This window comes from Aedes albopictus, chromosome 1 (assembly GCF_035046485.1).
Source record: "Aedes albopictus strain Foshan chromosome 1, AalbF5, whole genome shotgun sequence".
NCBI classification, from domain to species: Eukaryota; Metazoa; Arthropoda; class Insecta; order Diptera; family Culicidae; genus Aedes; species Aedes albopictus.
The window spans coordinates 282,324,666-282,339,409 of NC_085136.1; the positions used below are offsets into that span (position 1 = coordinate 282,324,666).

Here is a 14,744-nt window from a genome sequence, read left to right on the forward strand (position 1 = left end):
TTAAAGCAACGAAAAACAGAGAGAGGTCAAAGCGGAAAAGCACGGTGGGGTTTTGTTTTTTTTTCTGGGTTTGGATGTTGTAAAATCTCACCTTCGCCCCCGCTCATTCTTCAGTGTTCCCCCATACTTGGGTCTAGTTCCGATCAAGTCTATAATCTCTGGTATACAACTTGCAAATATCGCCTTTAGTTTTGTAGCAACGTTTGGGTTTTGGTTGGGTATTGGTTTCGGTTCGTATTCGGTATTGGCAAGGACAGTAGTGTGTTGTTTGCCAATTTGCATTCGATTCGCGGTATTAAATTCGGTTCACATTCAGGACAGTGGATAGTTTGATGATTTTCGTAGAAGCATACAGCGCACATGGATTCGCATGATTCGGCGTCGGAAGTATTCGGTTTGATTTGACCCAGCCGTTGGAATTTTGGGTTTTTTTGGTTTCAACAACACATGTATTAGTACAGTGGAGTTCAAGGCAGAGTAATAATGGAATTAGAAGAAAGAAAAGAGAAAACGAAAAACTTGAATATCTGCAGGTTCAAAAGCTGGAAACTAGGTGTAAGGATTATTGTTTCGAGTATCGGTAATAAATAGTAGATGGTTGAATTCAGGATAAGCCCTAGTGTATCAATTTAAAGCTAAAGAATCACAGAAAAATAAACCGCATTTAGTGTATGGCTGCTCTCGCCCATGAATTCCCCCGTTTTCTGGAAACCGTCTACATCATTCGCAGTTAAGTGGACAGTACGATAAGATGGAAAATACACCCCCTTAAATTATCTTCCTAAATAAGTATATGATCTTCTCGGTAAGCCCGCATTGAATTAACAATGCAGAATGCTGAACAACGACGACCTCTTTCTCGTTAGCTGCATACAGCTCTAAGTCTTCTTGTAGCTAACACTCGTGGGAATCGATGAAATAAAAAAAAAGATCAGAACTACCGAACAACTTAAAATTGTTTACAGGGATAATTATAAAGGTACAACCGAAAAAGAAACATGAAAAAGACATTACGCACGCACACACTCCTCTAGCAAAAACACTCGGAACAGCAGGACGATTTATTTCATCTGATTTTATTCTTCTAGGAAAGTTTGTATTACTCAGTTAAAAACTCTAGGAAAGGTGACAAAATATATGATCACACATACAAACGCACACGCTCACACACAAATACACACACTCGTGTATATAGCAAACTGGACAAACACACTCTTAGGCGTACATGGAATACGTTTCTAAATTTTGTGTGATTGTGTCTGTTTAAGTGTAATATACTAATAGGAGTAGCTTTGATAAAGTTATTGACATGTAAAGATGAAAAAATGACGAGTATTTGTCAATTTTTAAATTTTGCAATAAAAGTTAAGGGCTTTAAAATTCTAAAAGTAGTTGTGAGTATTAACCATGATCAGTAACAATTAAAAACCAGGGATATGGGGTCTGGGACCATTTGGGCAGGAGCACCTATTTTGGGCACTTGCTGCTGTAGCTCAGCCCATTGGTCTAATTTTCAGAATACAGTAAGATACGCCCATAATCTAGCCATATACAAAATTTCATATCAATTGGTTTGAAATTGACTAAGTTATAGCAGCAAGTCCCCAAAACAGGTGCTCCTGCCCAAATGGTCCCAGACCCTCCCAATAAAACCATTTTTAGTTCTAAAATTTTAATGTAATAATTAAGTAAGAGCTCCTATAGCCACAGCTGTAAAGGTATGGGTATTCAGCAGGGACAATGGAAATTCGAGATTTCACGGGAGCCGCGAATTCCGCGAAATTTAAGAAATACCGCAAAATGACGTGAAATCTGAGGAAATTTAGAAAATAACCTCAAAATTTCATTAATTTCAAATTTTTAAACATTAATTAGCTGATAACTTTTAGCAGTGTACGGTCAAAAATATGGTGCCGCGAAATCACCGTGAAATTCGCAATATCTGCCCGCGAAATTTGAGAATTTTTGCCGCGAATATCCATTGTCCCTAAGCATGACCATGGTTACGGGTTCGATTCCCGATCGGTCCAGTAACTTTTCGAAAAGAAAAAAAAAGAAAATTGTTCATTGGCAGAGGAAACTCTCAGTTAATGTGCTGAGAAGCAAGCTTTGTCCCAGTGGGAACGTTATCTAAAAAATGTTCCTGGAACATCTGAACAAGATCAAAATTTGATATTTTCAGATCAAATGAATAGCTCGCTGCTTTTGGTCAGATCTTACAAGATCTAAATATGCTCTGATGATGAAGTTCCAGGAGTAAATTTAAGATATTATTTTAAGATTTTTAGATCTTTTAGATCATTTAGCTCGCTGTTGTGAACATTAGGGGAATATGATGCGCATAAGGTTGTTCGTTTCAACAGCTCAGAATGAAGCACATGGCGTTTGAGCCTTCTCTATGGCACCGTTCACAAATTACGTAACGCTTTAAGCGGAAGGGGGAGTACAGTCGAGCGTTACGGCCCATACAAAAAAAACGGATTTTCATACTAGAAAGCGTTACGGAGGGAAAGGGGGTTGAAAAATGCCAATTTTAGCGTCACGTAATAAATGGGAGTATGTGATCCATTTCCTTCAGAAAAACTAAATTTGTTTTTAAGTAGGAATTTTTAGATGTTTCTACAAGAACAAAAATTGATATCATATCATTTTGAGTTATTCGTGCGATATTCATTAAAACTTTGAATAACACATCAAAATCACATACCGTCTACCCCCGTTGGTTTGAACGACACCTCATGCAAACCAACGGGGTTCATTTTTTAATTTGAACTTCTCGTTACCCTGTGGGCATCGAAAAACATACTGATGGTAACCCTGTTTGCTGTTTTTTTTAATTCTGCGTTCCGTTTCATCCCGTTCCATGAGCAGAATGACGTTTGAACCATTTTTAGTTTGAACGATGTGCAGATTAGAGGGGGTCAAATTAAAAAGTGTTCAGATTAGACACGGTCAAACCAACGGGGGTAGACGGTATAGAGATATGACATCAACATTTGTTCGATTTGACATATGTTTTGGGCATTCTCGTCTACCCGTGAAATTCCAGTAAAATTTTACAAAGTTTCACTTTTCTTTTTAATTTATGTGTATGCATTGAGGAATTTCAGACGTTCTGACCACTGGGTTTGGAAGAACTATGGTACCGACGACTAGGACATCTTTCGACGGCTGAAGTTCTTAGCAACTGGAATTAAATTCGAGGACAAGAATTTATCCTGGTGTATTCCATGCACCCAAGGCAAGCAACAGCAGCAATCGTTCAAGGCGAAGGGTCATCGTGCTGATAAGGTGCGCGAACGTGCATCGACAAAAGGTCTACCTATCATCCCGAGGAGAAGTTCACAGGTAAGTGTCTCGACTTGTCGTATTTCTACATGTTTTTGGAAGTCAGCTAATGGTGGCTCCTAAGAGGAATAGCCGAAAATGGTATGCAAAGTCAGAACGAGCTATTTGCATGGGTTGCGAATTTGAAGGCCTCCAGGATGTCCAATTTCGAGACGTAGCAGTCAAGCGTGATGTTATATTTTTTCAAGAAGATGGATGCCGTAACCGCGTTTCTGCGAGGCAAACTGGAAGAAGGCATGCAGCAGCCGTAAGGTTTCATCAAACCCAGGAAGTCTGCGACGCTGAGTCAATGAGCTGAAGAAGCAACTGGCAGCGAAGTATTTGATGAAGAACTTCGTATTGGAATCCGAGTGCGGCGTCAAAAGTACAACATTTGCTTGGTCCAGGAGCATTAGGTCCCTGAGTTACTATAAAGTTTTGGCAAGGAAAACTGTGTTCCAGTAACGACCCCGGCAGACCCCATGCAGTTCCATGAGTTAGTAGTTGGTATCCCGTTCGTAAATCCGTAAATCAAGTAAGCCAGTTCTGTAGTGATCCAGAAAGAGCGTGTTAGATAACCCGAAAGCGTATTTCGCGATGCATGAAGGGAGCTCATCTACAGCAAGCAAGCAAATGAACATTTTGCCGGATTCAATGTTGCGGACTGCGGTAGAGATGTTGGGACGCGTCGTTTCATCGCTGGAATACGTCTTCATGAAGTCAGGCGGACCTATTTCGGGGATCTGTCGACGACAATCCACAGAGGTCTTGCCAACGAAGTAAGATGAATGCATGACCGTATCGGCAGCGGTATAAGAAGCGGTCTGGCGGTGAATATTACGACAGGAGCTACCTGTAGTTTTCGAGAAAATCATCATATTTAACTAGGGATTACAAAATTTCACGAATTTTGAGATTCATAGTTGGGACTTTTGCAAACAAGTGTAGTATTAACCTCAAAAACCTCAGCTAAAATCAATATAAAAATATGTATTGAAAGTAAAGTGAATAGATTTCAAGGGAAAAGGGAACACAAATGATGATAAAACCTACAGATCGTGTAAGTTTTCATTCCAGATTAGTTTGAATGACCTAAGTTATCCGATTAATGCACCATGAAGGTTCTAAATGCGTTCTGAGGCAACACAGAATATATTCCGCGAGCATTCCTGGCATTATAACATAGTTTAATAGACTGGATTTGGGTCTCCAGTTAGCCTAGTGGTTAAGGCTATGGATCGCCAATCCGGAGACGGCGGGTTCGATTCCCGTTCCAGTCGGGAAACTTTTCTCGACTCCCTGGGCATAGTGTATCATTGTACTTGCCACACAATGTACAAATTCATGCAATGGCAGGCAAAGAATGCCCTTCAATTAATAACTGTGGAAGTGCTCTCAAAGAACACTAAGTTGAAGAGAGGCAGGCCAAGTTCCAATGCGAACGTCGAGCCATAAAGAAGAAGAAGAAGAAGAATAGACTGGATTTGGGCACAGTCTTGAGGTTACCTTAGAGGCCTTAAAAAATTTCTACAAAAACTTGAACAGTTGGCGCGGGATAACTCTTGCGGGAAGTTACTAATGCAGTGGTTTGAATTGAAATTAACTTATACGGAGGATAGACAAAATGATCGGGATAGGCAGAGTTCACTTTTTTTTCAAAAATGACTAACTGGTGAAGTGGACCAATAATGTAGAAAAAAAACTCAAATTTTGGAAATGCAATATTTTCAAAATCGATTTTCATATGCATATAGGTAAATCCAACGGAAGCTAACGAGCCCTCCGCATCTGGTGGCAGGAATGAGAACCCTATGAAAAGAGGGGCTCCTCCAAAATTTGCCATTGCGCAGCATAGGCAAACTGCACTTTTTTCACTTTTTCATATCGAATTCCGCATCGTAGAGAAACAAACAAGCACTTTTTGAAAAGAAAATCTAATTCTCTTTCAGATGCGCTTAGATCCGGTAGATACTTACGAACAACTTATGTGATTAATTTGAGGAGCTCTTGCTATGCCTCCGGCGGGCAATCTTCCGGATTTTTTGTTAGCTAGTCAATCCGGTGTCTGTCGCCGTGGGCATCGAGATTGATGATAATAGAAGCCATTACCAATGGAAAATAGCAACCACCAAGGAAAAATATGAGTTAATTTTGAAAACGAAAAATTGAATTTTTGATGTAAACAAACGATTTTCACCTTATCTCACTTAGCGCCTCTACAATTGGGGGTCATCCGAATTCACCTATAGAGTAAGGACCATGGTATCCCCTGTATTTTTTCCCTAGAGCATTTTTTTTAGTTTATTCAAAAAACATTTTTAAACAAAAGTTCTAGAAAATGGGTTTAAAAAAAACGGAAAAAAGAGATACTGTGATCCTTCCTCTAAAAGAGTATAAAAACCGATTTGGAAAATATTGCCTCGTGAAATAAAAAAAAAAAAAAAAGAAAAACCAAAAAATGAGGCAATGCCTCCAGTTTTACCATGACGAGAAAGATCAGACAGAATGAAAACATAGCCCACTTGAACTGTCTAGGATTCGCGAACCAATGCGCTTGACCATGGTCATCTGAATATTTCTGCAAGTGAGAAAAGCTAAAGCAAAGCCATCAATACCATGTGGTTTGATACTTCGCTTAACAGATTTGTGTCTCCAAAATTTGTATGCAAGCTAGTTCTGGAATCAAAGATTTTTCACTTTAAAGGTATATAATTGTGAACTGTTTTATTTTTTTTATTTTTGTATGCAACTCTCGCCACACATCCAAATGGTACTATAATTATGATCATGTGTCGAACTCCAAGGTTCAAAATTGCAAAATCATTGACAAATACTCGACAAAACTGAACTGGGTGAGTTGATCTATAATACAGATGAACAATAAAAAAGATAAACCATCAAACAAAAATCTTTTCTTAAATTAGTTGACTTGAACAAAAGCAATTTAACCCATCCGCCATTTTTTTCTTTTATCAGTTAATCAATGCTAGTTGGTAAAATGTTGCTTCCTTAGATTTTCGAATTGACTGTATACATTTTGCTACGAAACAGTTTTTTAAACAGGTTTTGAATCATTTGATAACGGAATGAAAGAAACGGAAACAACATCCACCTGAATAGCATCGATTGCGTTTCGTTGAGTTCTTTAAACTCTCGTTTTGACTGTTCCCAATGAATATATCCCCACACACGCACACACAGATTGGATAGGCGTCGATTTCTTGGGACAATCGCGAACTAAATGGCTGCCGCTACAAACAGCTATTTTTTTCGTTTTTTTTTTGCTGTGAGCGGCTCATCTTGGGCCACCCTATATCTAGCGAAAGTGTGGACAGAACGAAACAACCTGCTGCTTGAAGCGCGCTCTAGTCTGGAATAGAACTGCAACTTTAAAATGAATTTGAGTGTTTGAAACATTTACAGGTAGCCTAGGTATTTTTGCTTTAGGATTTTAAATCGAATGGTAGGAGTTTATAAAAAATTGACAAACGATTTTTTTTCTCTCTCTCATACAGATCGGCAGATTGCAATTGTAAAAAGGAACAACTTTTGCTCTAATATGCGTGGCTGCGGCATACAGGCTGTGCAAGCAAAATGAAATGTTCTACATCAAAAGTATTGTATTTTTGTATTATATATAAATGTGAAGAATATATATTTTTATTTTTATTTAAATATGATATGAAGGAGAAAAACAATGCCAACGTAAAAAGGAATCAGAAGAAATCAAAACCGTAGGTTTTGGTTGAAGGGAATGAACGTGAAAATGGAAAAAGTAGAGCTGTAAAAAAAGTTCGAGGAAAACTACAGAAAATCCAACTGAAGAAGGGGGAAAAAGATGGTCTGATGGGCAGGAGAGTAATAACAATGATAAGTCGGATAAAATCATCGTTGAATGGAAAACATAATAAAAGTGTTTCGAAAAGAATCGGAAGTTGAAAGAATTGTGCTATATTTAAAACGTTTGATATAGTTTAATTCTTTTTTTTTTTTGTTGGTTACAAATCGGCTAAACTAGTTTATTAAATATTTAGAAAACTCAAAAATGAAAAAGGAATGCAATCAAACTGTGCAGTAAAAATTAATATCTAGGTAATTTCAAAACGGAAATGAAAAGTTCTAGGAGGTTGCGTTTGGTTTAGAAAGTGACTTTCTACGATATCATGTTCGATTTGATTCTGCTTTTCATTTGCATTTCCAGTGGTTTCATTATCTCAGTGGATCGACATCGATCGACAATTCGAAAAATCCAATCGACAGTTTCGAAGCAATTTGGTTTTGGAAATTGAGTGACCGCGTTTCGTTTCAGGGGCGTTTCTCTCTGATTTGTTTTTTTTTGCTATGGGCATCAATTGCTTTGCTTGGGTAGGGTTTATAGTGCGTTATAATTGGAAAAGAGCCAACGCTTTCGCAGCTGGAAGTTGTAGTCGGGGTAAAGTGGATTTTGCTTCAATCTGGAGACGTCATTGGATCGACTGATGTTAGTCTTTTTTTGCAAAATTGTGAGTTAAACGGGAATAAGCTGATACTAGGATAATTTAAAGTTCATCAAGATGATTTGCGGGTAACAATTTGAATCGATAGCATATAATGGTGATGGAGAGTTTAAATTTCCAGCCAAAAATATGTGATTTAAACGGCCTAACAGTGCTGAAAGCAAATTGGGAAGGCCACGGATTCGAGATTACTTTTTCGGGACAAGCGATGAAGAAGAGGGATCAAAATTAAATGAAAACTCAAAACCGTCAAGGAACATAAATGCACTCTATTAGTTACTAGGAGGACGGGACATGAAACAGGAGCATGATGAGGTTCATAACACAGGATTCAACATAATAAGTGGTGTCCTCTGCAATTATTCATCCATCAGGATTTGTTTCTTGCTTCGAAAAGTATAACAACTATATGGTACGTAACTTAACTGATGTTATTGTTTTGTTGAGGTGGCAAGCATGCACTTTTTTGAAATGTTATTTCCGAAACAAAGGACAATCAACTAAAAGCCAAAAACCAAAACAACAAAACAAAGTCAAACCAACTAAAAACCAACACTATAAATGCTTGATAACGAAGAGAGTTATGGAACGGATCGGTAAATCATCAAACTTATTTTGATGTTATTTCAACATATTCTTCTTGATTTTCTTATTTTTGAACTTGAAATTGTTTTAATTGCAGTTTTTTTGTTTTTTTTTTCTTGTAAAGCCTGTTATGATTCGTGCCTAGCATTCAAAGCCTTGCGCTATTCGTGAATTGGAGAGAACTGGCAAAACTTTCATCCACCTTGGATCAATAAGTACAGAATGACAAGCCACAAAAAATTAGCCGAGATACATGCCGCCAAGAAACCAATGCCTTATCGAAATATGCGTTTAATTGCTTTGATCAAATCAAATAATTGAAGAAAAGAAATCATAACTCGTATGCGCGCGAAATCGATATGCCAAGAATGTTTACGGGTAAAACAACGAACGGAGGTTCAATTTGTTGCTTTTTTTTTGGGAATTTTGTCAACACAATTGAAAGTACTGTGGGTGGTCTGTAAAGTTTCCGAATAGAGTATGGATTATAATCAAGTATTTTGAGTGATTTTTTTTGTTTGATTTGTATGTTTATTTTTTTTTCCTGCCGCCACAATACAATGGTATACAAGGTTTCGATTAGATAAAGTGGAAGCAGCATCTGTTCGAGCGTCTCTGGCCCCAGAATGCACAATACGTCTAGTGGGGATCAAGATTACTTTCCGGATAGGCTTTTCTCTTATCTGATGAAATAAATCAAAATAAATTTGCTGATTTATAGTTTCGAGTGTAAGGTAGAGCACAGTGGATAGAATATTTACTATTGCAACATCTGGAATTTGACACAAAGTTATCCTGTTCTATGGTCGAAGCTGACAAACCTCCCAATAAAGCTCGACCAGTACCAAGCTATTAATTTCACTATATTACAGTTAGTGCGAGTAAAAAGATAATTTGTCACAACAGTGAAATACACTTTTTGGGGATTGAAGTATCTTACCCGAATGAGCAATGATCCATTTGTGTGAATCTATAGCAAAACACAAGACGTCGGAAGGAAAAATCAACAATAAACAAAATATGACTTTTTGGAAAAAATGAAGAAATTTAATTCATTTATTTTCACATTTTATTTCAACATTCTATACCAACTAGAATTAGTGTTGAAAATGTCATTTCGCCATATCTAAATTCAACGACATCCAGCTCATTTTAGAAGCTCAACCTGAGAATGTGGTAAATGAAAAACTTGTGCGGTTAGATCTACAAGAAAGTCACGGAAACGCCGAGCTTTTTCGAATATTTGAGATACATGTCACGGACTACCTTCGAAAAATGCCAATGATATTCATGGTGAAGCTAGCCCGTGACATTTACCTTAAACATTCAAAAAAAGAGCGGTTTTTCCGTAACTTTCTTGCAAAGCTGGTCTAGCCGCACAAGTTTTTCATATACCATATTCTCAGGTTGTGCTTCTAAAATGAACTGGATGTCGTTGAATTTGGATATGGCGAAATGACATTTTCAGTACTGACTAGAATTGCGTGGTATTGATGGTCATTTGGTTTTTTTTTCAGAAATTTCGAAGCCATCCTTTTCTTTAGTAAAAACGAGTCATTGACCTTTTTTCAAATTTTTAGCTAGTACATTATACTTAGATTAGATTTTTTAGAAAGTTCACAAACAGCTTTCAGATAATTCACGATCATCATCTACTGGGAGATGTGGTCAAAGAAAAAAATATCCAATAACTCATCTAATTGAAATCATTCAGCTCAGAAGTCTTCGGCGAAGATGCGTATTGTTTGATATAAACAATTTCGCAGTGCATTGTATAGACTTGAAAAAGTAATACGTTAATGTTTTGCTTGAGACACTTGAAAAAATAATATTTTTTTCAAATCAAAGTCTCTATGTCCATTCGAGTCGGTATTACGGTATTCACGTCTTCAGTAGTTTTTATTATTATTTATAATGCTATAACTTTGCTGATGACAGCAACGCTCCATCTTGGCACTGCAAACAAAGTTCTTTGTCTCACTTTTAGGTGGATTAATCCGAAAACTCAAACTGTCAAAAGAGGGCACAGTTCATGTCCATCAACTTTGTCGAAAAAACCATGGCTCTAACGCAAGAAACAGAACTAGCTGGATAACAGTTTCTTGAGCTAAAGTTCGCTGAAGAGTAGTTTGTTCCACTATTATACAGCAAAAATGTTTGTTGAGAAGTTCCCAGTGCTACGAGTTACCAATTAGGAGGATGAAAATGCACTCATAAACAATAATTATTATAATTATTATTACTATACTTTATTAACGACAATTTACCACTGGTGTGGGAATTAGCGTTCGTATTATAAATTATTATAAGCTGTTCAAAATAAGAACCTACTTCCTAGTATGAATCACATTCATTTTTGCGTGGTACTTTATTGAAATTGCATCTACAAGAGAAAAACACTCTTGCTAGAAAAGATGAACATTCACTGAGATTCTAAACGAGTATTCAAAACTAATTTATCTACCCTATTTAAGTTGTAAGAGGCTGGAATGTCAGCAAGTTCGAGTTAGCTATAACAAAATTATAAGCAATTGACTGCAAAAGAATTTGACAATAACAATCACTGTACAGATCGTATTTTGATGGGCTGCACCTAATGTACTCCCAAGTAACAATGAATGTTGAACAGTTAGAGTATTTGGTGAACAGTGGCTGGTTAATGGTGTCAGTGGCTGAACACAATGACTGCTGAATATTGGTCTGAAGTATGGCTTGTTCAACCTCTTTAATCAGCAATACATAGATGGCTGAATATCAAGTTGAATAGAATATTCTTCAACTGTGTAACCAGCTTTAAAGCATACACCAACATGCAGAATTTGCATCCTTTGACAGATACGAATTAAAAAGAACAAGCCCAGGTTCATCATCATCATGCATTTTCAATGATTGTTCAATCATCTGTTGGTCAGCCTTAAATCAAATAATTTTTGACAGCTGACCCAAGCATGTTTTCGTGAAGCCCACATCGCTTGTTCAGCCTTAACACAGGCTAAAATGAGTGACTATAAATCAGGAGGTCCGAGTTCAAATCCCAGTTTTTCCACTGAATAATTTATAAATTCCGAAACATCTCTTTTGAAAATAGAAGCAACAAATGGTAAAAATAGGCTCAGGAAGGAGTTTTTATTTTTATTCTCACTGATTACTGATTAAGCGCATATTAAGCCTTAAATCATTCTTTCAAAGAACCTCAAATCAGCTAAAGGTTGAATAAAATCACCAAAATTAGATGTTTAGGAGCTGAACAAAGGAGTGCTCAGCTTTTGTTCAAATGAAGGCTGATTTAAAATAGCTGCGGAAACGTTTGTACCGCATCAAATTGTTACCTGGATAAACAATCAAAACTGAGTATATATTTTTCATGTCCAACTTTCCTGGGAGTAGAGTACAATCACTCATGCCGCGCGATATGCGAATGCATATGTGGAAGACTGGCACTCCAAGTAGTAATTGTAACAATAATTAATATTTTTAGGAGTTTCTGAGAACTTTTACGAAACGAATGTTGTTATATTCTGCTTTAACCGTAATTCTAAGGATTCTTCACATTTATTTGGCCATTGAGAACACTCAATGGCTAACGTTGTTGGTAGTGCTTATAAAACGCAAAGCTTTGAAGCAGCACTTTGTCTAAGCTGGAAGGTCCCGCCGAATATAAGAGAAGGACTATTATTAGCTTTATTTATGAAGCTTCCAGCGCTTGCAAAGGTGAGGAAGATGATGACTCCAATTCTATTACTACTACAATGACATTCAGTTAGGGATTTTGAAATTATATTTAAACTGAAAAGGTCATATATGGTCCTTCATACGGCCCTTTGAAATGGTTTAATCACGTATTTCAGAACCTCCAAAAAACTAATTAGCCTGCAAATTGCTTTTGAGGGTAGGAAACCTCTTGCTGATGTCCATTTTTTTTTCTTAAAAAAATGAAACTGACATTATCCAATGGACCAATAGAAAAGCATGATCAATGCCATATCCGGATATTCCGATATCGGTAGCTTCAGAGCTAAAGCAAGGCATTGCAGGTACCGGTACCGTCCAACGAACTACAGTTCTCGATTTTACACACACGTAAGGATAATATACATAACAACAAGTGAGAGAGTCTGTTTCTAGAGCCAACCTATTATATCTGTCAGAACTCCGACAATAATAAAAAAGTAATGTATAACATTATTCGATAAGGGAGGCGTTTAAGATTCGATTGAAAATGTATGCGTATCCGCTACAAATTTCTCGGCATAGAACAGGATAACTTCATTAGATGAACTTTTCATTTGACTAATAATTATCCCCAATCATACCTAACCGTCAAAACCAAAAGCATGGAGTGTGGTTGTGAGTGTCAATTTCAATCATTATTCAACGTACGGAATGATCAAACTAGACAGAAAATCAAGAAAAGACAATATGGCACAAAACAAAATAAAAATAATTGAAAAACAGTAAACCCAATTAGTCAAAAAAATAAAATAAAAATCTAATCAAAAATGACACAAAGATAACGGGAACGAATACAATTAGGACCCAGAAGTAAATCATAAATCGGTCGAATGAAAAAAAAAACTAAAAAAATAAAACAGAAAACCAATCACTGACACTGGCAGTCGAATCGAACGTAAGTCGGTATAGTGTAAACCAAGGATGAGAACAATCAAAATGACGAACGCAAAACGGAAAGGAAAAGAAGAGAAAAAAAACGGGAAACAATAGGTACGCCCGTGTACCTTCGTCTAACGTCCTTCGTGTATTTGCCGCCATACTTATTTCGTTGCGCCGCTAATTCTGTGATCTCCGGAATCCAGCTGGCAAACACCGCCTAGAGAGTGAGGGGTAGAAGGAGGAAGAGCATTGCCAAGCAGAGAAACATTTGAATTTAATAACATTTGGGTTTTGCGTGGGATTTTCGGTTGTCGTTTGAGATTGGTGGTATTGCGTATTGCTATAACATAACTACAGAAGTGATGTTGTTCTTTAGTCTATCACGCATTTTCAGAATCATTTCACTCTTCGGTATAAGCTGATGCACATGTTTCCGTTTTACAAATACTCCGCCGTCGATGTTTTCTTTCCTGTTGCTATTTTCATTCGAGCAACGTTCGCTGCCAAATATTTAAAATGTTCGAACGCATTCAAATTCGTCCGACGGAAATGGCCTAAACCAATTTTGTCAGCTTTTTCTATCATTCAATTCCTTATAATTATTTTATCAACTCTTCCTGGGTGTTAATCAAAACAATTAACTAACTAGATTAGACTCAAGTGTGTAATTGGTAAGACAGACTTTCAAATAACTACTACATTGGACAGATCAAAATAATATTTGGAACAGAAAAATTTCAAAGAAAAAAAACCTCAACCGAAGCAAAACACATCGAAGAAGACGAAACAAATTCAGCGACAAAAAAGTGACAGTATCCAAAATCTCCTGAAGTCAAAACTCGAGACAAAATTATCGTTCTATATAGTTGGATTATAATAACGTGGGGGTCATCGAAAAAACGATCAAAAAACGGAATGGCAGAAAAACGAAAATCAGAAACCTACAGGCAAAACATGTTCATGAGAAAACTGGAAACAACAGAGCATTCGTATATTTAGAAAAAAAAATACGGGTGGGTGGGTGTATTCACTAAGACCAGCACATTCTATACTCGCGGATGAGTTCTATTTGGAACAGTTGATTGCGTTGAAGGATTCGGAGAGCGGAGCCTTTAAACTAAATCGGTTGATTGTAGGATAAACGAAGAGAAGTAGGCAGTCGCCAAACAGACCATTCTTAGGGTGAGAGTTGAAAAGTTGTTCTTGCAAGGATAATCTAAGATATTTACACTAGTCAGTTAGTCAGCTGCTGATGTAATGTGTTAGTGTGGTATGCGTGTGATTATATTGTTTTTTCTAAGTGTCAATTTTAGTGAAAATTGGTCGCAATAATACATTTGTACAATTGAAATGTTTTTACAATTTACACAAATTTATATTGTAGAGCCTTTTCAGTTGAAAATTTTTTTTTTTCAGTATCATCAGATATAACTGCAAAGAACGCCATGATATCCTAGGAACAATGTTTCAGAAAATTTATATTGTCATGGTTCATTTCCAGAAGAAATAACGGGTATTACCTGTATTTCAATATATTTTCTCGGGAAGTTTTACATAATCTACGAAGAAAAATAGTTCATTGCAGTTGCGTTTTTATGGCACTAAACACAAGGTAAGCATTTGATCATTGAACACTGTTTAATGGTTTAAACTATACAAAAGTTTCTCCATTCGAATTGGATTCTACAAATATTTACATTGAAAGATATATTACAGATTTTTTTT

The 14,744-nt window shown here is 36.8% G+C and overlaps 1 protein-coding gene across 40 annotated transcripts in view; it reads right to left on the reverse strand.

Annotated features, from left to right (window-relative positions):
* LOC109398458 (calcium-activated potassium channel slowpoke) overlaps positions 1 to 14,744 on the reverse strand; it is a gene marked incomplete at its 3' end in the record, with an annotated part of 197,830 nt that overhangs the window by 106,319 nt on the left and 76,767 nt on the right. For 19 of the 40 annotated variants that reach the window (XM_062846868.1, XM_062846864.1, XM_062846895.1 and 16 more), the window contains 1 exon segment: positions 13,145 to 13,236. In XM_062846868.1, coding sequence (XP_062702852.1) covers positions 13,145 to 13,236 — 92 coding nt within the window. 40 annotated transcript variants of the gene reach the window in all.